Source organism: Furipterus horrens, unplaced genomic scaffold (assembly GCF_987537825.1).
Source record: "Furipterus horrens unplaced genomic scaffold, mFurHor1.1.pri manual_scaffold_5, whole genome shotgun sequence".
In the NCBI taxonomy this organism is placed as follows: Eukaryota; Metazoa; Chordata; class Mammalia; order Chiroptera; family Furipteridae; genus Furipterus; species Furipterus horrens.
In genome coordinates, this window is record NW_028327175.1 from 198,768,803 (window position 1) to 198,789,052 (window position 20,250).

The 20,250-nt window shown below is 55.3% G+C and overlaps 1 protein-coding gene across 1 annotated transcript in view; it reads right to left on the reverse strand.

Moving 5' to 3' along the window:
• Positions 1–3,994: 3,994 nt before the first annotated feature.
• Positions 3,995–20,250, reverse strand: part of LOC150010762 (transforming acidic coiled-coil-containing protein 2-like) — a 45,914-nt gene continuing 29,658 nt past the window's right edge. The window contains exons 2-4 of the mRNA XM_090279445.1: positions 13,987–14,091; positions 5,928–6,060; positions 3,995–4,078 (exon numbers count right to left, since the gene is read on the reverse strand). Coding sequence (XP_090135571.1) covers positions 3,995–4,078; positions 5,928–6,060; positions 13,987–14,091 — 322 coding nt within the window. The remainder of the gene's footprint in view (positions 4,079–5,927; positions 6,061–13,986; positions 14,092–20,250) is intronic.

Sequence of the window (20,250 nt, forward strand, 5' to 3'; positions counted from 1 at the left end):
TGAGTGAGAAGCTGATTTCTGGAGAAACAGGTTGAGAACTATAGGTCCCGCCCACCGCAGGGGAAGCTGGCTCCCCTGAGCGGCCCCAGAGGCTGCTCAGGGGCACCCACTTCCAAGATGAAAACGCTCCACACCCCTAGCTAGGTCCTTCCGTCCACTGTACGCAGAGCGCGCGGTCCAGGGGCAGCAGCCCATTAGAGCAGGCCGGCCGGCTGTCTGCCTGTCTGGAGTGAATTACTTTCCAGGCTTAATTAGCAGGGACATGGAGCCCGGCCCTGGGCTGCCCTGCTCGTGAGCAGAGCAGTGAAAACCTGGAGCCGGGGGCCAGAACTGCTGACTCAGGGCTCCGGGACGGACAGCCGGCTGGCCTACAAATAGCACCCGGGAGCGTCTGCTGGGAGCAGAACTAGCGTAAGGCGGGGGCAGAGAGAGTGCGTGCGTGAGCACACGCGTGCATGCGTGTGTGCGTGTGTGTGCACTTCTGCACTACCAAGCCCTAAAACTGCTTTTCTCTTTCCATGACCAGCCCCGGGGACGCTGTCTGTGTAACCCCCCTGCGCCTCGCCTGCTCACCACTGGGTGCTTATAACTGTGTCTCAGGAGAAGGGATTTTTTCCCTAATACTCATATTTTTAGGAATTGATTTGCCCACGTGAAGACAATCTTTCTGTGACAATAGACTGTCCCAGTTCCTGCCTCCTCCCACTGGCCTTAAGGAAATGTGCGGAGACATCACCAGGTTTCCTAACAACCCCCAGAGGCTGGTGACTTCTAAAAGTTCAACACGGAGTAAGTGCAGGTGTATGTACCTCTTTTTGCATCTCTCATTTAAGCTCTCAGTCCATAAAGAGATGGAGGGTTCCTGCTTCCCGTGAGCATTTCTGCAGAGCAGTGGTTGCTCAGCCTGAGAATGTGCCTCGGACTCCCAGCATGGTCCAGCAGATGAAAATCTCTGATCTCCTCAAAATAGAATACACGCCCCCCCCCCCACCCCCGGCAGCCCCAGTGGCCAGTTCCTCCTTAGAAAGAGAGGTTTGGGCCAGGTGGGCTCCTGCAGGGCTGAGGCCATGCCCCCCGCCCCACAAGCTCCGCCGAATGGCCAACACTTAGCCCAGTGCCAGCACAGAGGGGGTCCTCAGTAGCTACTGCACAGATGGACGGACAGATGGCTGGACAGACCTGCACTTAGAGACACAGAGGAGAGAGGACCAGGCCTCCCACCGGCACCACGTGCGGAGCCCAGAGCCGCGCTCTGCAGCCTGCCTAACCTCAACACCCACCCCAGTGGTGGGTCTCGGCCTTTTTGTGTGTGATCTGGGCCGAGAGGAGCAGGTTGGGTGCCCAGGAATGAGGTTTGAAGTAAACCCTTCCTCAGACCCTAAGTCAAAACGATTAATGGATGATGGGGTACATTTTTCCCTTACCTGAATTCTTATAACAGACCCTAAGAAGTTCTCCTTGGCCTCTCCGCTCCTCACTTTTTGCATCTGTGCAACAGAAGTCAGAGGAGGACCCCGCCAACATGCTGAGTGCAAGGTTTAAATAAGTCCAATGCAAAGTTCTCAGACTGCAGCACCAGGCATACAGCAAGCGCCTAACACATGTCGGCTGCAGCTGACGCTGCGGCTGCTTTGTGAAAAAGGAAGAAATCACTTTGTAGACAGACTCAGGAGCAGGGTCACTGAGGTGGGACACAAGGTGGGCAAGTGATCCCCAAAGGCCTGGTGGTCCTGTGATCCCCAAAGAGCTGGTGGTCCTCTGCTCTGAACCAGGAGAAAACACCGGGGGCTCTGAGCCCGAAGTCCTGGGTAATGTGTCCTGGGACCCCCTGACCGGAATCACAGCCCAGCCCGGAAACAGCCATCCCTGCAGAGCCCCCTCAGAAGACTGTGGCCCGCGTCTGTGGGGGTCACCAATGTACCCCCAGCACCAGCTTCAAGACTGCCTGGAGCCAAAGCTTGCCAAACGTTCCTGAGTGAGTGAGCGCAAGCCAGCCAGACAGACTCAGGTCTCTCCCTCTGCACAGCCACCGTCCTAGTCCAGGCCACCTTCACCTCCCCCCTGGACCACGGTGACAACCTCCAGTGGGCCTCGACTCTTGGCCTCCCTCTCCATATGCCCTCCCCTTGGCCACCAGAGAGAGTCCCCCAAATTCAACTCGGTCCTGATTCTCTCCTGCTAAAAAGGAAGAGGGAGCTTTCTGGCACTTTGTGGGTACCAGCAAACTCCCCGGTCTGGCTCCAGGCCCCTCCAAATCTGAGGACCACCTGCCACTGTGGCCGCCAACCCCACGGCTGTGCCTGAGACTGCCTGGTCCTCCCTCCGGCCCCTCCAGGCCTCTCCCTACCTGCGGTCTGAATCTGCTGGGCCCCTTCCACCCCTCCCTGAAATGCATCTGCCTTCTTCACCCTCAGGAAGCACCTGCCCGTGCTGGAAAACCCAGTGGAAACGCTGCCTCCCCTGGGAAGCCCCCCAGCTTGTGTAGGCAGAGGCAGGCGCTCTCTCCTCCTGGGTCGCATGCTCTTAGCTGTGCTGGGAAGTCTCGCGTGTCACAGTACACTGTCCATTTACAGAGCGGCCATCGGTCCCTTTCCCCCAGCGCCCCTGGCACCGCTGGCCACTAGGGGGCGCCAACGTCCCCTAAATGCCTCAGTCATCCAGGGCTGAGCTCCATTCTTCATGTGCCTCAGTTTCCTCCAATTACCTACCAGCTGCATTTTTTACAAGACTTTATTTTTAGAGAGAGGGGAAGGAAGGGAGAGAGGGAGAGAAACATTGATGTGTGGGAGATACACCGATCAGTTGTGGTTGCCTCTCACACACCCCCAACCAGGGACCTGGCCCGCAACCCAGGCATGTGCTCTGACCGGGAATTGAACCTGCGACCTTTCAGTTCACTGGTCGGCACTCAATCCATTGAGCCACTCCAGCCAGAGCCAGCCTCCTTTTAAAGATGAATAAATGACGGCTCAGAGTGGTCAAGTGAGCTGTCCAAAGTCACACAGCTCATCCATGGGCCAGGGGCATGTCTCCCCAGCTTCACGTTCCTTCCCACATCACACATGGGATGTGGCTCAGAATCAACCCAGGCCGTGTCTGCTGAGCAGGGGGACAGATGGCTGAATGCATGGACAGACTGATGACCACAAAGCAGAAGAGCACACTACACAACCCACTTAGACTCTGAGCGCTCATCAGTTCCCAGCGCTGAGACTTCCCCGCGGGAGCCCCACATGCATGGAAGAGCCTGGCTCACCACAACGGACAGCAACCCTTGGCAGGGAGGGGCCCCAAGTGGGTATGTTTTGACCAGAAGCCCCTCTCCCACCCTGTCCCTGGGCCCTGTCTCTGTCCCCATTTGTTCCTAGGTTTGGGGGTCCATTTCTCCACCTGCTCCTGGCACCTCCACTTTCTGCACCTCCAGCAGGGTCCAAGGGCTCAAAGGCACACACTCAGTTTGGAAGAAGAGCGACCCCCTGAAGTACAAAATCTGAAGTTACAAAGTGGCAGCTGGGAACGGAGGGTGGGCTCCGGGGCCTCGGCTGCCCTGGGACCTTCCACGCACTCGGAGCTCTGCTGGGCACTTCCAGCCACGCCGTCACTGGCTCCTCAAAGCTTCCTTGCACCGTCCGCTCCTCACTGAACCCCACTTCAGGTCGGATTCTCTTCCCGGCTGCTCTAGGGGTCTGGAGACTCTGGCCCAGATGGGGTCCCAGCTGAAGCCCTGCAGCGTCTCCCAGCTGTGCCCCAGTGAACAGGGCTAGAGCAGCCCCACAGGTAGCCCCTCTCTTTCCACTGCAGGGCTGGGATCACGGGTACCCCGCGGTCCACACCTGCTCCACCCAGACCGAGGAGGCCACCTTCTCCTGGACTCCTTTGGAGAGCGAAGTAACAGCCTCCCCATGCCCACGCTGCTCCCACGGAAGCCAGCAAGATGGAGCTCCCGGGCACACGCACCCAGCAGTCACCGGGGTGCTGGGCAGCCGGCTCCCATTCACAGGCTGACCAAGAGCAGGAGGCCCAGGGCGTTGGCCTCTGCCGGCCCGGCCGGGACGCTGACCCCGGAGCCTGGCCCAGTCTGCCCCATAGGAAGTGGTCTTACAGGCAGGAGAAAGACTGGAAGGAAACGTGGTTTAAGTAAACAAGGAACGAGGCCGGACTGGACCCGTCTGCTCAGGGCAGCACCTTGTCACCAGAGCGCTCAGCATCAGCAACCTCATCAGCACAGGAAGGATGGTCCCAACCCCACCCGCAGTGTTCGCCGTTGAACCCGAGCCACCCCGCGAGCTGGCTCTAAGTGCGAGGTTGTGCCACATCTTTCAAGGGTGGGGCCAGACCAAAGGTCTCTGTCCTCCTTCTCCTGCCCAGGAGTCCGGCTCTCGAGGTGGAAGTGTCGATAAAGAGGTGGGAGCAATTCAGGGCTGCCCGCAGCAGGCAAGGGCTGGGGACACGCACAGGAGCCCCTGGCGAGTCAAGGCCACCTGCCTCCGCCCCAGGCCCCGTCTGCGACGCAGTTCAGGGCGCCCTTTTCAGGGGTGCTTCGGTGCCATGGAGCCAGCTTCCTCCCGGCAGAAACTCGGCTGCTTCTCCTCTGTCTCATTTTTTTCCAGGCCTATGCAGGCAGCCCTCGGCCAGGTTTCCAAGTGACCGATTCCTAAGGGACCGCTGTCCTCAGCAGGCAGAGTGGGAAGTCAGCTCTGAACAGGGACGATGTTTGCTCAGGTTCATGCTCCGCCTGGCCCACGGGGCAATGTACCAGGCTCCTTGCCACACACGCCCCCTGTCTCCTCCCAGAATCCAAAGCCCCATGGTCAGCTGCGGCTGCCTTGGCCTGCATTCCTGGAAATTCTTTATCATCAGAGTCCCTGCCTTGGCTTTGGCCCGCAGAGCTCAATTAATCCCTGCATGATACTCTCCAAGCGGCTCTGGTAGGCCGGGGAGGGGCGCGGAGACCGCAGGAAGGGAAGGCCTGCTGGGAGCCCAGCCACGGCAGGGAACGCCTCCCTCCCAGGAGAAGCCCTTCGCTTCGGGCACGGTTGGGAAACAGAGAAAGGAAGGTCCCTCTGCTCCCCATGGCCTCTCTGTCACATCTGTTCTCCCCACGGCTGATGATTGCCAGTGGACGTTGGGGAGGGGAAACTGCAGGAGAAAAGCCATTTGTACGTGGGATGGTGCCACTTCCACAGCAGCGTTAGGGACAGGAGGAGGCAGCAGGAGGCCAGCACAGTCGCAAGAACGGAATGTCTGTCGATCCGTAATTACGATGTGGCCCCTGGCTTTCTTTGTCAAGACACCAGGTCTCGCTACCCCGCGCTCCCTCCCCTCCAAGGCCCAGATGCAGAGGGGGCTTCCGCTGCGTGTACATGGAGAACGCACACAGAAAGAATGCCAGGTTCACGACAGAGCCGTGGCTGGAAATGGGAACGGGTGGGGGATGCATCTCCAAATCGTGAGGCTAGCAGACATCCCGGAGTCGGCTTGCCGACAGCGACCTCCATTTCAGCAAAATGGCTTTGTCATCTGTGCATTTTTGAAACTTGCTTTGAAAACCTCCAGAGAACCACGAGAGGGGGAAAGGCAAGATTTATTTGGACCCCTGGATCCAGGCCACAGAGAGAGTGGGGCTGGCAGCACTGGGAAGGCACAGTGGAGGATGTACTTAGGGCAATGGGATTGCAACCATCCCTGTCTCTGCCCTGCCCTGTCCCATGCCACCAGGCCGGGCCACAGGGCTTCGTGACATGGAGGGCTTGCTAGCAAAGGAAAACTTCAGAGCAGCTGCAGCCCCTATGATCACGGACACAGCACCATGGGTGCAAACTGTCAACGCCTGGTTGGCGCCACGCCAAATTCAGCTCACCCCGCAGCCTGGGGGCAAGAGACCACCAGGGGCCATGGCTGTGAAGGGAGAGAGCTTTGTACAATACCTGCTCAAGTCCTTGGCCAGACCCTGGCAGGAGGGGGGTGGGCGCTTCTCCTCCATCGCCCGCCGCGGCGGCAAGCAAAGACGCGTGTTCTGAGCCTGGGGAACCAAGATCCGCACGGGCGGCAGCTGGGGAGCTGCTAGGACACAAAGGGAGAATTATTCCCAGTGGGCCTCGGCTCATTAATGGCACATTCATCAGGCCTCCACAACCCCACCCAACCTACCCACCCACACGGGATGGGCTATTTCAAGACCCAGCACACTGCTTCCCTGGGCTCCCCACCGGGCCCCAGCCTTGCTTAGACACCCTGGAGGCACACTCAGCAATGCAGCGGCCCCCAGGCCGGGCCATGAGCTCCCCGCTCCTTAGGCTCTGGCAGAAACTGGGGTTTCTTTGACGGAGGCCGCTTGACTGCTCAGGACTCTGTGCGAGTTGTCATGTTTGACTTTCGTTTTGGGGACACGGCTTCTGTAGGACGATTTCTAATAGCTCTTTTATACACAACGTGAGTTGGGAACTAAAATACAACTTTGTAAACTCCCTGAGATTTGTCCCCAAAATCCAGAGGTAAGAAACGTCAAGGCAGAAAGACTGATGGGTAATCAAGGAACCTTGTCCCTGGGGGATTTCTACAGCAGACCGAAGTCCCTTGTTCAGTGGGTGAGTGACCCCTGGTGGACAGCCAAGGAAATGCCCGGAGTGCAGGGAGACACGGGGGACAGGAGGAGAGCCCCCTGCAAACACCCCCTCGGAAGACAAAAGTCACTGGGCTTGGAGCACACAACAGGTTGATTCTCCCCTCTGGCAAAAACCGAGGCTGGCAACACGGCCACAGACCAAAGCCTGGAGCAGTTTTCAGGGAGGGCTGGCTCTCCGCTTGTCCACAGGGGAGGGGGCAGGGCTGAAGTGGCCGAGCAGGACTCAGCACCGAGGGCCTGAAACGCAGCCTGAGGGCCAAGCCCGGCCTGGAGGTTTCGCGGCGCTGGGGGCGGAGGCTCGTAGCTCCCCTCCAGGCATGAACACCTGCAGGAAGCCCCCGAATGCACGACTGCAGGATGCTTGGGTTTCTGGGTCAGTAATGTTCAGCTAATTACCATCTCCTCCGACGCCACCTCCCAGCTGGCTTCCCGGCCTGGAGGACAGCTGCCAAGGCTGGGCCACACCCAGCCCACTAAAGAATTCCCAGTCTTGCCCCAGCTCCCCGACATAGCTTAGCAGGTCTTGCAGCGGAGCCTTCACCTCCACCCTCAGCCCAACCGCCTTTGCCCTACCCCGCCCTGCTCCGCCCCAGCTGGCCAGGCCGCCCTCTGCACCCACAACGCTGCCTCCTGGGCTTGCGACCCTCCCCACCCCCTCCCCACCGCCCCAGGCCAGCGAGTCCTCAGCTTGGGCATCACTAGTCATCAGCTACAGAAACAGCAGTAGCTCATCCCCACGGGGTGTCTGGTCCTGGGTGCCCAGTCCTGCATGCCCAGCGCCAGATGCCGGGTCCTGTGCTCCGTGCTTCACGTATGTGACCTCAGGGAAGCCTCGCAGCGACGCTGGGAGGCAGATGTCATCATGCTCACTTAACAGAGAGGGAACTGAGGCTCCGGGGGGGTGAGGTCACTCATCCAAGGTCACGGAGCGAGTAGGTGGTGCAGCCAGGACATGAACCCAGACACCAAATCCTTAACTACTTCCATGGCCACTTTGTTTTGTTTGTTTATTGTCTTTTATTGTTTATTCTATTACAGTTGCCCCCTGCTTTCTCATGTCCACTTTCTAACAGAGTCCCTTGATATATACCTGGGAGCCCCCACACTCCTCCTTGGTGACACGGATCACCCAGGACTTGAAGGCTCCTCGGGAGACTGGACCACAAGCTCCCTGAGGACAGGGGTGCCCCTGTCATATGCACCCCAGCATCTCCACATCCAGCCGGGCCACAGGGGGTGAGACGTGGTGCCCCAAGGGGCTGGGGCCAAGCCGGGTGTCAGGCGCAGACACGGGGCCAGAACCCACGAGGAGAACAGCAGAGAGCAATGGCCCTGAGTAAAGTCACGGGGGGCAGAGCCCGGCAGAAGCACAGCGCCTCGCTTGTTCACGCCGTTCGTTGTAACAACTCGGCGGGTGGCTAAAATAAAATATCCTGGGAAGGAATGACTCAAATAAATAACGGGGGCTTTTAAGCTCCTTAAGAGCCATTTTTATAAATTGGAAGCCTACATTTATTCATACTGATAAGCAGCAAATAGGCTACTTACAGACCCAAACTACCCACATTTAGCTGCCTAAAGAGATCACGCGGGCCAAGCTCCTTGCTCTGCCTACCCCGTGATGATTTTAGTTAACGTAACGCAAACTGAGGGACTGTGGTCCAGGTTGCGTTTCTGTTATGTTAAGGGCGTTCTATCAACGTGCAAGGAGAGATTTCTGCCTCTGGAAACCCTGACCCGGGGCAGGGAGACTGCCTTGGATCTGTGGCCTCAGACCTAGGCCCGCGGTGAGGTGACCCGCTGATGATCACACTGCACTGCCGAGGACGGTCCCGTGCGGCGTGCAGTCCCCACCCCGGCAGGTGCCCTGGGCTCCTCCGAGCTCTGAGGTCACTCCCCGCTGCAGACCAGGGTGCCGCCCCCGCCTCCTTCCCTCTGCTGGCCCCGACCAGGGCCACACCCTTCCTGCCCAGGCCGGCTCCCATCAGCCAAAGGCCCCAAACAATGACTCAACGGCTCTTTGAGGAATGGCCCCTTCCCTGCCTCCAAGCCTCCAGAATGCTGTTGGCCCCAGGAGGTCAGACCCCAACAGGAAAACACTCAGTGACTCACACCAAAGCTCTGACACACGGACACCTCCTGGACCCGACTGGACTCCGTCTTTTCCTTCCTAACCCTCCTCCCCCACCTGAACTTCCCCAGCTTGGGGAGGGGCGCCACCAGCCCCTCCAGAAGCCAGGATGGTCCTTGACTCTTCCATCATCACAGCTTCTTCTTGCTGAGTCACCTCCCTTGTCCTGCTGGAGTCCTGTCTGTCCTGGCCACCTCTGCCGGTCCAGGCCTGAGCCTCTCAGAGCAGGACCCCGCATACCTGCCGCCCCTTTGGTCCCTGCACATCACCTCCACAGACACCAGAATGACCCAGCTCCAGTTCTGATCGGGTCCTTCCCTTGCCTAGCCCCGCCCCCCACCACACCCCCCTCCCGCCTTCAGATGCGAACAAATCTCGAGGCTCCATCTCCCACAACCCATCTCTGTCCCCTCCCAGGTTTGCCCTCTCCTGCTTTTCCTTCCCCAACCACCGGGCCAGCCCCAGGACGCTTTTGGCAGTTTCTTGCCTCTGTCTTTGCTCAAGCAGACCCTGTCCTGAATGGCCACCCACCTCTCCCAGACGCGATCCCAGCCCACCCACAACCATCCCGAGGTGCCGCCCAAACAAGGAAGCCCCCCCCACCCCCCAGTGAGGGTAACCTTGCCCACGGCACTGCCACGCTGGGCTGGGCCGACCTCTGAGCCTCCCTTTTCTCCTGCTGGAGTCTTCGCCGCTGTGGTCTGAATCGCTCAGCAGCCCCTTTCCTCCCACCCCGGGCTTCCCAAACGTGCCACCAGCAGGCCGCCAACAGTGGGACAACTGTCCTGTGTTTTTGAAATCCCAGGGTCCAGCCCTCCGAGGCAGGACCAGCAACATAATCTGGAGGCAAAATGGAATGCAAATGACCGCAAGGGAACCGTGAGCCCCCAGTTCCGAAAGCGTTGGCATTGCAAGCGGCGACATCAGAGCACCGAACCAAGCCCGCCTGGGCCACGACCCGGGCTGTACACCCCCGCAGCCAGTCCTGGCCCTAGACCCCAACCAGGAGCTTACAGAGGTCCCTGCTGAGCCCGCTGAGCTGCCAGGGGACAATGTCTCCAGAGCAGAGGCGAGAAGCAGGGAAGGACAGTTCCTGTCTCCACCCAAGGGGCAGCAGCGACTCCTCTTAAAGACATTATTTTCAGGGAGGGAGCTGGGCCTTTTCCAATACCCAGTACCACTCCCAGCCCCTGGGGAACTCCCGCTGCTGCTGAACCCCACCCCACCCCATCCCACCCCCAGAGGCAGGAACAGCCCCGAGGTGGGGGCCTGCACATCTGTTCGCCTTTGACCTCTGCAAGGCATTACATTCTTTCCTCGGACTCTCCTCCTCTGGGGACTGGGCCAGGGGTAGGGAAGGGTGACTTTCTAGCTATAAAAGTCCAGGTCCCTTCTCCCACTTAAGGAGCTAATCAGCGTTTTCCACACCTTCCCAGAATAACAGAAAGCTGAATTCAAATTCACACAGAGTGTCTATATTTTAGGAAGATGAAGGAAGTGATTTAATTTAAGCCTGTTATTTTCTTTCAAGAGAAGAGTTGACAAAGAAGGTACACAAACCACCCTACTTTTCACAGACAGACATGGCTTATTGATCAAAGCATTCTTTCTGGGTAGGCCCTGCTGGACAAGACCTCAGAATCCTTCTCAACACAGATCCCTAGGGGACCGCTACTAATGGGTCAGTGTGTGCCTCCCCTCATTCAGTGCCTTGCCACGGTCCTGTTAACTGTCTGGGTGCGGTGTCCACCCACGCAGGACCTGAGACACTCTGGGGTGTCCGTTCAGGGCCTGCGTTCAGCCCGACACCCCGACAAGCCCAGCTGCAGTGAGTTGCCATCAACAACTGCTGTTTTTTTATTCCCCGTGCTCAGAGCTTTTGAGTCCTTCTTGGCAGATCCCTCACTGAACTGATGGCAAATTTCATTTCGGAGGACAGCTAGAGTTGCCAAATGAAGCCCTTGTCCAAGGACAAACACCAAAGTGACCCCGGCTGTCATAGAAGGGTGATAACGGCCCCCAAGACACAGGCTGAACATATCATGTCCTGCCGGGCCAGATGGGCGACAGAGTCTTATCTCCCATTTCATATCACCATCTGGAAGGTATTAGCACAAGAGCCTCCCTCCCAGGCCTCTTGATTTTTTTCTTCTTCAAATCCCCGAGTGCACACAATCACGTAATAGGGCGAGAGCCGAAGCCAGAGACAGCTCAGATGCGAAGTGAGAGGCGCGACGCAGGAAGGAAAGTGCTCCGGAATTGTCGGCTTGGGGAGCTACGCTTGGTAGATTGGAGGCCCGGACAGTCAGCCCAGCAGAGCCTGGGATGTGACCAAATGAGGTAGCGATGGTAAACACAGCACGCACCTCGGGGGTGCAGCCGCTGATCAGCAGCAGAGGCAAAATCAGAAGGTGCCCGGCGAGGCTTGCAAATTGGCTGGGAACTCCAAGGCGGACCCACGGAACTATTTTGAGTCACCAGGGAGATAAACCAGCATGTGACCCGCGGCCCACGTGAGAACAAGAACAGCCCCCAAACACCGCTGATGGCCAGCCGTGGGCGGCTCCGCACAGTTAACCCTGAACTGGGTGGCCGTTCCTTCCCGGCCTGTTCATAGCCTCTTTCCCTCACAGAGCGAGTCTGTGCTCAGAAGACAGAACTGACGTGTAGGTTTGGCTCACGGGAAACTGAATTAACTAAAGGACAAGTCATAAACACCCCCCCAAACTACAGGAGAGGCTTTGATCTGGGCTAGATGGTCCAGGTTGTTAATGCCCTCCATCCCCATCTGCAGCTTCTGGGGTCCTCTCTTTCCGGGTACAAGAGGCACCCTGATGGGCCCTGGTTACCAGGGAAACGGACCTCAGACAGAGAAGATTTAACTCTTCAGAAAACTCAAAATCTACCTACATGGATATAAACAAACCATAGAAACCATAGAAACAAGGAAACAACACAATCCTGCATTAGTGTGAACCTTATGAAATTGTCAATATTTGACAATCGCCAATACGGTGATTCGTGTTCTTCACCAAAATAGCCGGCTGGGCATTGGAAACTCAAAGGCTCTGAACAAACTGATAGGTGGACCCCAATTTACTTAGTACACTGGGTACTCGTAACATAAATCTGTTTTATGAACTTCTTTTAAATGGCACAAAGGAATTCTGCTATTTGGAAAAGACTTTCAGGTGATCATCCTTCTAAATTAAGAAAATAATACCTCCATTTTATGGAGTTTTTAGTAGGTGTTTGCTCAAATAAAGGTTCAGCTAACCTTTGTGAGGTAGTTGGACCAACACATGCACACCCACAGCTGACGGAGAGAAAACTCTGCTGTGCAAACAGATGAAACCAGAATAAACCACATGACTTGGTCAAGAGAGAAAACAGAAGCTACAAGTCAGTATGCGTTCCCTGTGCTTTCAGCTACGAAAAGTTCTGAAACTCTCTGGAAACTCTCTGGCAAGCCTATGATGCTGGGTAGGAGCTGCCCATGCTCCTGGCCCTCTTGAGCAGAGGTCAGATGCTCAGCCACCAGCAGCTGGGACTGGCGTCCCCAATCCTGGGGAGCTGTTAACAGCCAGACAGGTGAGGACAAGACTGTGGCTCCCGAGGGTGGACCCCAGACCAGCAGCAGCAGCGTCACCTGGGACCTTGGTAGAGACACAAAGTCTTGGGCCTCTCCCCAGGCCTCCTGAAGCAGAAACTCTGGGGGGCAGCAGCAATCGGAGCTAAAGCAGAACCCCCACGGGTATGAGCCAGGTGAGTGATTTTCCAGCTGTGTCCACGGGAGGCCGCCAGGTCTTTAGAGACCCCACTGTCTGGATTCCCAACCGTGGGAAAAGCAGAGGAGGTTCCAGACATAACCAGAATGCCCCGTTACACTGTTTCATAAGTGATGATCCAGCGGGAAGCGTCCATTTGGAAAACGATTCTGCTGCTTTAAAAAACTGTTTTTGAAGATTTTGGACAGATGGGAATAGACATGCCTGTGGGCACTCTAGGCCTTTGCAGAAGGTTCTCAGAGGTCTGGGCTCAGTTTCCTGTGCCGTCCAGGGAAGCCAAAAGCAAAACGGGAGCCCAACCTTGTTAAGCGGTTCAGGGCTCTTCCCTGAGGAGGGGGCAAGTTGTGATGTCCTCCAGGGCTTTAAGGAAGAGAAGCGGTGGTCCAAACCCCTTCCCTTTTGCTTGAGGACTGTCCCTGAGATGGGGTGCCTCCTCCCTCCCTCCCTATTCAGAAAGAAGACTTCTTCGAAGGGACGGACCCCGCACCAAAGAACCAGCAGGCGAAAGGGAGGGAGGAAGAGAGAAGCCTGCTCTCCGGTGGCTTCAAGCAAATGCTCCAGCCCACTTTTTAAAAACTATTATTTTCAAAACATACTTTTAAAATTTTGATTGCAATTTATCTTTTTTTTTTTTAATTTAAAGTACCAGCCCTGCTTCTGCGGGGAGGTCCGGTTTTCTTCCCCTCCCGCCTGGCCACCTCACCCACTGCCTGCCGCTCCTGGCCCGACTCTCACCTGGAAGTGGGGGGATCCTCGGATCAGGCGGTGGTCTGAATGTCTGTGCCCCCCCCCCAAAACTCATAGGTTAGAATCACAACCCCAAAGTGCTGGTACAGGGAGGTGGGGGCCTCTGGGAGTGATGAGGTCATGAGAATGGGGCTAAGTCGGGGCTACACACGGTGTGCGTGGGGACCCATGGAGGGGGTTGGGGCTGCTGGGGCGTGGAGTACACCAGGATGAGTGAGGGCGGACGGCAGGGAGAAGCCACCCCGCCCCGGCCCGACTGCCAAGCAAGGGCATGAGGACTGGATCCCCTGACCACCTCGCTCTGCGGCTGGCCCCTGTTGTCTGCCCACCTCCCAGGATAAAGAACAGGCAGCTAACCAGCCAGTGCCCGGGAGGCCAGAGGCATTACCTGGAAAGGTATAAATAGCTCGCTCTCTCTCTCTCTCTCTCTCTCTCTCTCTCTTTGTCTCTCTCTCTCTCTCTCTCAGAGGACTGCTGTTGTAAACAGAGGAAGACCGCAAGGGGACAACTCTCTAAAATGGCCTTTGCTGGAGGGTTTCCTGGTGTCTGTTCAGATCCCTCCTAAGGCCCCACCCTATGCAGGAGGCTCACAGACCTTGGGCTGGGGTGGGACTGCCTGGGAGAAGGGGGGAGGGGAGTGGGAGAGGAGGAGGGGAGGGGGCGGCCCCAGGGATTGGGCCCAGCCCCCACCATACCTCTGGGCTGTCAGATCCGGGGAGACCTGGCCGATGGCACCTAAGAGTGGGCTTCTCAGGTCTTCACGGGAAGCTCGCTGAGCAACGTCATCGGCTACAGGTGACCTGGGCAGAGGAGAAGAAAACACCAAGGCTCAGACACATTCTGGGAAGTTTCCTCTGGACCCTAAGCAGGGCCGCAGTCTCCCCTGCTGTAAGGGAAGGTCAGGTGCCGGTCCGGAGGGTCTGTCGCCGCTCCACGACAAGATCACACAGAAACCTGGAGTAAGAGTTGGAAAGTGTTAGAGCAATTTGATAGAGTGGGTTTATGTCCGCTGAGTTAGTAATAAGAGTCGGGGCTTGTTTCGTAGGTCTTGATTGGTCTTCTCCACCAAGGGTGCTTCTTGCCTCTGGGGACATCTGGCAAAGTCTGGAGACACTTTCTGGTTGTCACAAGTGGCGAGGGAGGAGCTACTGGCTTGTAGTGGGTAGAGGCCAAGGATGCTCCTGAACACCCCACAATGCACAGGGTGGCCCCGCAACTAAAAATTATCTGGCCCACCTGCCTGTAGCACCAAGGCCGAGAAACCCCGGCTTTGCGTTTTGCATCATTTTCTAGTAACCCTCCAGATTCAACTGCATTTTCAAAAGCTCTAATCTACACTAGGTTAGAAATGAAAAACAACACGGGCCCTTCACGGACTGAGAAGGTCTGCACTCGTTAACCCCCGAGAGCTGGCTGCCTTTGGAAGTTTGGAGAGGCACCGGCCACCGGACCCTGTCACTGGTCACGCGCATCAGCTCATGCTGCAGGAAGCCCCGTTCACAAGCAGTTACGTCTCTTTAGTTCACCAGGAGGGCCAGGAGTTCCGTGCTTTCTGGCAAACTTGCCTCTTCAGCAATAAGTAAAGGGACAGTTCTTTCCATTTCTGGAGCAGGTAGTGACTGCATACCAGCGCCATACTGGGAACCAGGAAGAGGTGGTCCCTGCCCTCACGGAGCTTATTAGTCTTGGGCAGCAGTCAGACATTTTTATTTATTTATTTTAAACCTTATTTTTATTTTTAGAGAGAAGGGAAGGGATGGAGAAGGAGAGGGAGAGAAACAGCGATCGGTTGCCTCTCACATGTCCCCAACTGGGGACCCGAACCGCAATCCAGGCCTGTGTCCTGACTGGGAATCAAACTGGCAACCCTTTGGTTTGCAGGCCAGTGCTCAATCCATTAAGCCACACCAGCCAGAGGAGTCAGACATTTTTTTAAAATGCGTGTTTATTTAGTAACAATTGTAGGAACCACTAAGAAGGAAAGGCACAGATGGCTGGGAGAGCCCGCGGCGGTCCTTGCCCACAGTGGCATCAGGAAAAGGTAAGTGGGGGCCGGGGGGCCAGTTCAGTGCGGCGAGTGTCTCCTGACACTTCCCGTGTGCCAGGACCTGTTTGTCCACGTGCTCAAAGATATCAGCACATGCGATCCCCACAAACGACCCTGTTAGGTGGGTACCACCGTTATCCCGATTTTACAGACATGGAAAGGCACAGAGACGCTGAGTAACTTGTCCAAAGCTGCACAGCTGATAAGAGGGAGAACCAGGACATAAACCCAAGCCTGACTCCAGGAACCGTGTTCTTAACCACACTGGGCTCTGTCTCAGAGACTGAAGAGTAAGAAAAGGGGAGCACAGCCTCTGGTACGGGGAGCTCCCCAAATCAGGAAGGAGTTGTGCATTCTGGAGAAATGCAGAAATGGCACTGTGGCTAGATTACACATAAAGAAGATGCGGCAGGGGAGAGGTGGGCAGGAGCCAGAATACAAGGCCGGGTCCGGGTGCCGGGACTTGACCGTTAACCGAAGCCCCCGCCCAAGGCTTCAATCGCATGCTCAGCCACAGAGAGCTACTACCCTGGACATTGAGATGAACGAGAGGCGGGGAGGCCCAGGTGAATTTCCCAACACCAGGTTCTGAATAGGTATAGACCAGCTCACAATGGACTAGCACAGGCGTGCGCCACACCTCACTGTGCATCCCCCTGGATCTTCCGATGTCTCCTTCTTCCTCCACGGTTCCCAGCCACCGCTCCAAATCCCCCGGAACCTGACCCCGCAGCCCTAGGGCCGACCACGCCCGAGGAGTGAGTGAGAGGGCGCTGTGAGGCGAAATGAAGGAAGGAGAAAGGGCGGCAGGGACCTTGGATGTCTTGGTGGGATCACGATTCAGAGACTCATAATCTACAGGCAATGCAGACTTTCCAAAGCCATAAAACCTGAGCAGAAAAACATCACCCAGGAGTGCTGGCAACACGCGTTGAAAGCCACGAAGGACTTTGTTTCATCCGACACGGCCATTCTTCCAGGATGATTAAGAACGTGATCGCAGCTATGACCATAACAGCAAAACAAAAACGAAGGCTGGACACCTCCTGTGTCCAACGGTAACAGAGAGTTAATTAAGGCACACAGAAGGGACTCGCTGGCAGCTGTTCTAAAAAAGCAAGGTAGATGTCCATGTATCTAGAGGTAAATGTGTCCATTACAAACTTAAAAATAGGTTTAGAAACGATTGGCACGATGATCCCGATTTTATGTGCATGTGTGATTGATATATCTGTAGGCATGTGTACATGTATGTACACACACACGCGGAAAGACAGCAACAGAGTGGAGAGCCCTAAGCAACATGGAAGGACACACACCAAAGTGTTCACGGAGTGAAATTATGTGTTTTTTCCTCCTTCACTGAATTCATCTCTATTTTCCAGCTCTATGCTGAACATGTACTGGTTCTATAAGCAAAATCAATAAGAAAACATACGTAAGGAAAACCTGAAGTGCCAGGGAACAACTTCGCTTCACAACTCAGGGAAAAGTTTTTCAGTCCAGAGAAATGCCGCCTTCCCCACCTCTGCGTTCAGACTCCCCGCTGTGCGGACCTAGACTTGTCAGCCTCAGAAACACAGCCACGCCTCACTCACTGGGCACCGGCAGGGACAATGGAGGCCCCAGGGCAGAATTTCTCAGGTAGCAGCCATCTGCCCGCATACTCGGTGGGATGGCATTTTTACTTGAACTCTTCAGGATGGAATTATTTTTCAAAGCATATTGGACATTTCCCTGATTATTTGAACAGAGAGTCTGTGAATATAATTAAAATGTTCTCCATGACATGTGATCAGCATCCCGAGCGCCTGGGATGTGAGTAAGGAAGAATGTTAGGGCATAAAAACACCTTTACACATCAAATCGAGAGGCCTGGGTGCTGCGGCAGCCCCCTTGGGGTCTCAGCCGGGTGACCGTGCCATCTGGGTCAGTCAGGCCACTGGACTCATGACCACCGAGGACACCTCCCTCCCTCGGAGGCTGGCAGCCAGGCTCCTGCTTGGCAGCCCATCTGACTGTGACCCTGTCTTCCAGTTCTCGGCTGCTAACGTGTTGACATGGCTGAGGGTGTCAGAACAGTGTGTCAGTCAGGAATTAATGAGCTCTGGTCAAAGTTGATAAACCGCCCATACAGAATACTTCTAATAACTTTAACATAAACATGGATGTGTGTATATACAGATACATTAGATCGAACAGCATGAAATTGCTAAAAAAAAAAATTGTGAAATGCACATTGTGCCATCAGGCCGGGGCCTTTCTGTCTTACTTCCTAGGGATCTGGTTACACCCCAGGGTGAAGGACCGCACAGAGCTGACTTCTGGGTGCGCGGAGGGACTCTTCTAAAACAGGTCTCCGCAGACCAACTGGGACCAACTGGGAGAGGCTATAAATGGGATCTAAATGCTGCCAGTGCTGGTGCTGGGACTAGAGGGACTAAAATATTTTTCAGAGGGAGAAAAAGAATCTGTCAGAGATCTAACCCCCAGCTGCTGCCACCAGCTGCTAGGGCCGGCCCACTATAAATTTAGGCAGGCCAGCAAAGGGTTGATTTTCCCCTGGAACGTCAAGGTGGAAGCTTGTATCAAGTGCTTCCCCAAAGGGCCATGAGTCACCCGCCTTGGAGACGGAGGCGGACAGAGTTCTGCTTCTAAGAGGAAGACATTCACATTCCAGTCCAAAAGGGCAGCACCTCTAGTTCTACACACGGGACCGGCCACAGAAGAGCTCCTGGTGGCCCCAGGATGAATGGAACGGGATCAAAAGCAGTAGCAATAATAATAATAATAATAGCAATAGATGGGCATGCAGAAACTTTGGGAGCCTTGGTGGTGGTGATGGTTTCACAGTTATATACTTACTCCCAAACTCACTTAAGTTATAAAAATGAAATTAGACAGCTTTTTATATGTCAAGCATACCTCAATACGACTTTTTTCCTTAATGGGGATCTCACATTCCAGGGTTGACTCAAGAGCAAGGCAAGTTCAAAATCTAAAGCAAGGAGAACCGTGAAGGGTGGTAACAGAAGAACAAACTGCCCTAGGAAAATGGGCTGCTTTCAGGCTTGGGGAGCTGGGAAGGCCCCCGGTGGGGGGTGGGGGTGGGGTGCAGAAGCAAGCCAGGTGCTTTAACAGGCTGGCGTGCGCAAGGGCTTTCCAGAAAAACAGCTTCTCCCTCCCTGTCTCCCCAATGGTTCAGTGGAAAGCCACCAGCCAGGCTTCCCCTCCCTCCCCTTGGACACAGCAAGGAAGGAGCACCTGAGAAGGGACAGAGGCTGCCGTGGCAGGGAGGGGACCAGAGTCTCATTAAGGAAATCATTACCTACGGGAAGATTAGCAGAAAAGCAACACATCCGGGATAATGGGAGCCAGGTTCTTACAGCAGAGAAGGACTTGCTTACGCAAAAGCTGAGTCAGCTCCAAAGAGTGCTCAGGACTGGGTCGCAATTAGAGGTGTGCGTGTGCGTGTGCGCAGGTGCAGACATCTCTTTCCCAGCTCTGTCTGCTGAGGGGGTCATGCCAAAAGGACATAAGAACCACATCAAAGAGCCTACCCCTGGCCAAATCTGGGAATAATTTGGCATAAAAAATATGGATACTAAGGGACTATAACCTATCGAGAAATACATAAATATAAAGACATGAGCAAATGCATAAATAAGGAAGAAGAGAAAGCTCTTCCTAACAGTACAATGCCAACTAGAAAATTCAGGAAGAGGGATGAAATTAGAAAACCCCCATTAAGTAGCATGAGGGTTGTGGTTAATTCAGGTGGGAGCCGCTGGAAGATGCTGAGCAGGTGGATGAAGCAGGTTTGAATAAGGATACTGTGGAGTACTTCCCCAGCAAATACTGATGGATTCCCACGGGGAAACCTGGCGGGCATCAGCTAGGCCAGGCGTTAAGCAGGCTTATCGTCCCCAGTGCTTGGACGGTCCTCACCCTGTGCTCCAGGATGTGACCCTCACTTCTGTGAGATCCCTGACCAAAGCGGACAGTCAGAGACTGTCATGAGGAAACCCTGGATGGACACAGGTTGAGGGACACTTCCAGAGAGAAAGAGCTGTACTCTTCAAGGTCACGAAAGGCAGAGAGAGACCGTGATGTTCTTCCAGCCTGAAGGGGCATCTGCAGGCACACGGAGTGTGACACACGCTGTTGGACTGGATCCTCGATCAGATGGGAAAGGGGACCGTGCTGGTGAACCCGGGGTTCTGAAAACCGAACCGCGCAGTGATACATTGATCTCCCAAACAGATGGCGGTATTGGTGTTGTCCTGGAAAGTGTCCTTGTCTGGGGGAAATGAACACTGGACTGTTCTGTTTTCTTTTGTTTTACTTGGAGAGGGGCAACAGCTTCATGTCCGCACCTTGCTCTCAAATGACTCCGGGAAAGCCATGATAGTGGACATATATCCACCCCTATGGGTGCATATATATGGGGACACATATCTCTATATATGTAATTTACAGGAAGAGCGGGTGGCAGGGCACGTGTAGTAAAATGTGAACAACTGAGGAACTTAGGCAAAGAGAATAGGGAGCTCTTTGTACTGCTCCTGCCGCTCTTCTGTAAGTTGGAAATTATTTCAGAAACAAACAGAAAGCTGTTGAGTCAAGGCTCGCAGGCACCTGCAGAGCTCAGTTTAGGGTCTAGGGGACAAATGGGCTGGGGTCAACCATGCCAGAGGCTTCGTGACAGCCGCCCAACACCAGGTGTGGGAGGGGGGACACGGGGAGCAATCAAAGATGATCTGGGGTCTGAGCACGTAACTGCTTGGAAAGCCATGTTATAAAACACACGCCTCGCACACAATACCTTAATCCTCTCGTGCTATTATTTGCTTAATACTTATCTTTCAGTGACGTCAGTGGTTCAATTTAAAGGAATTTACATCATTCTAAG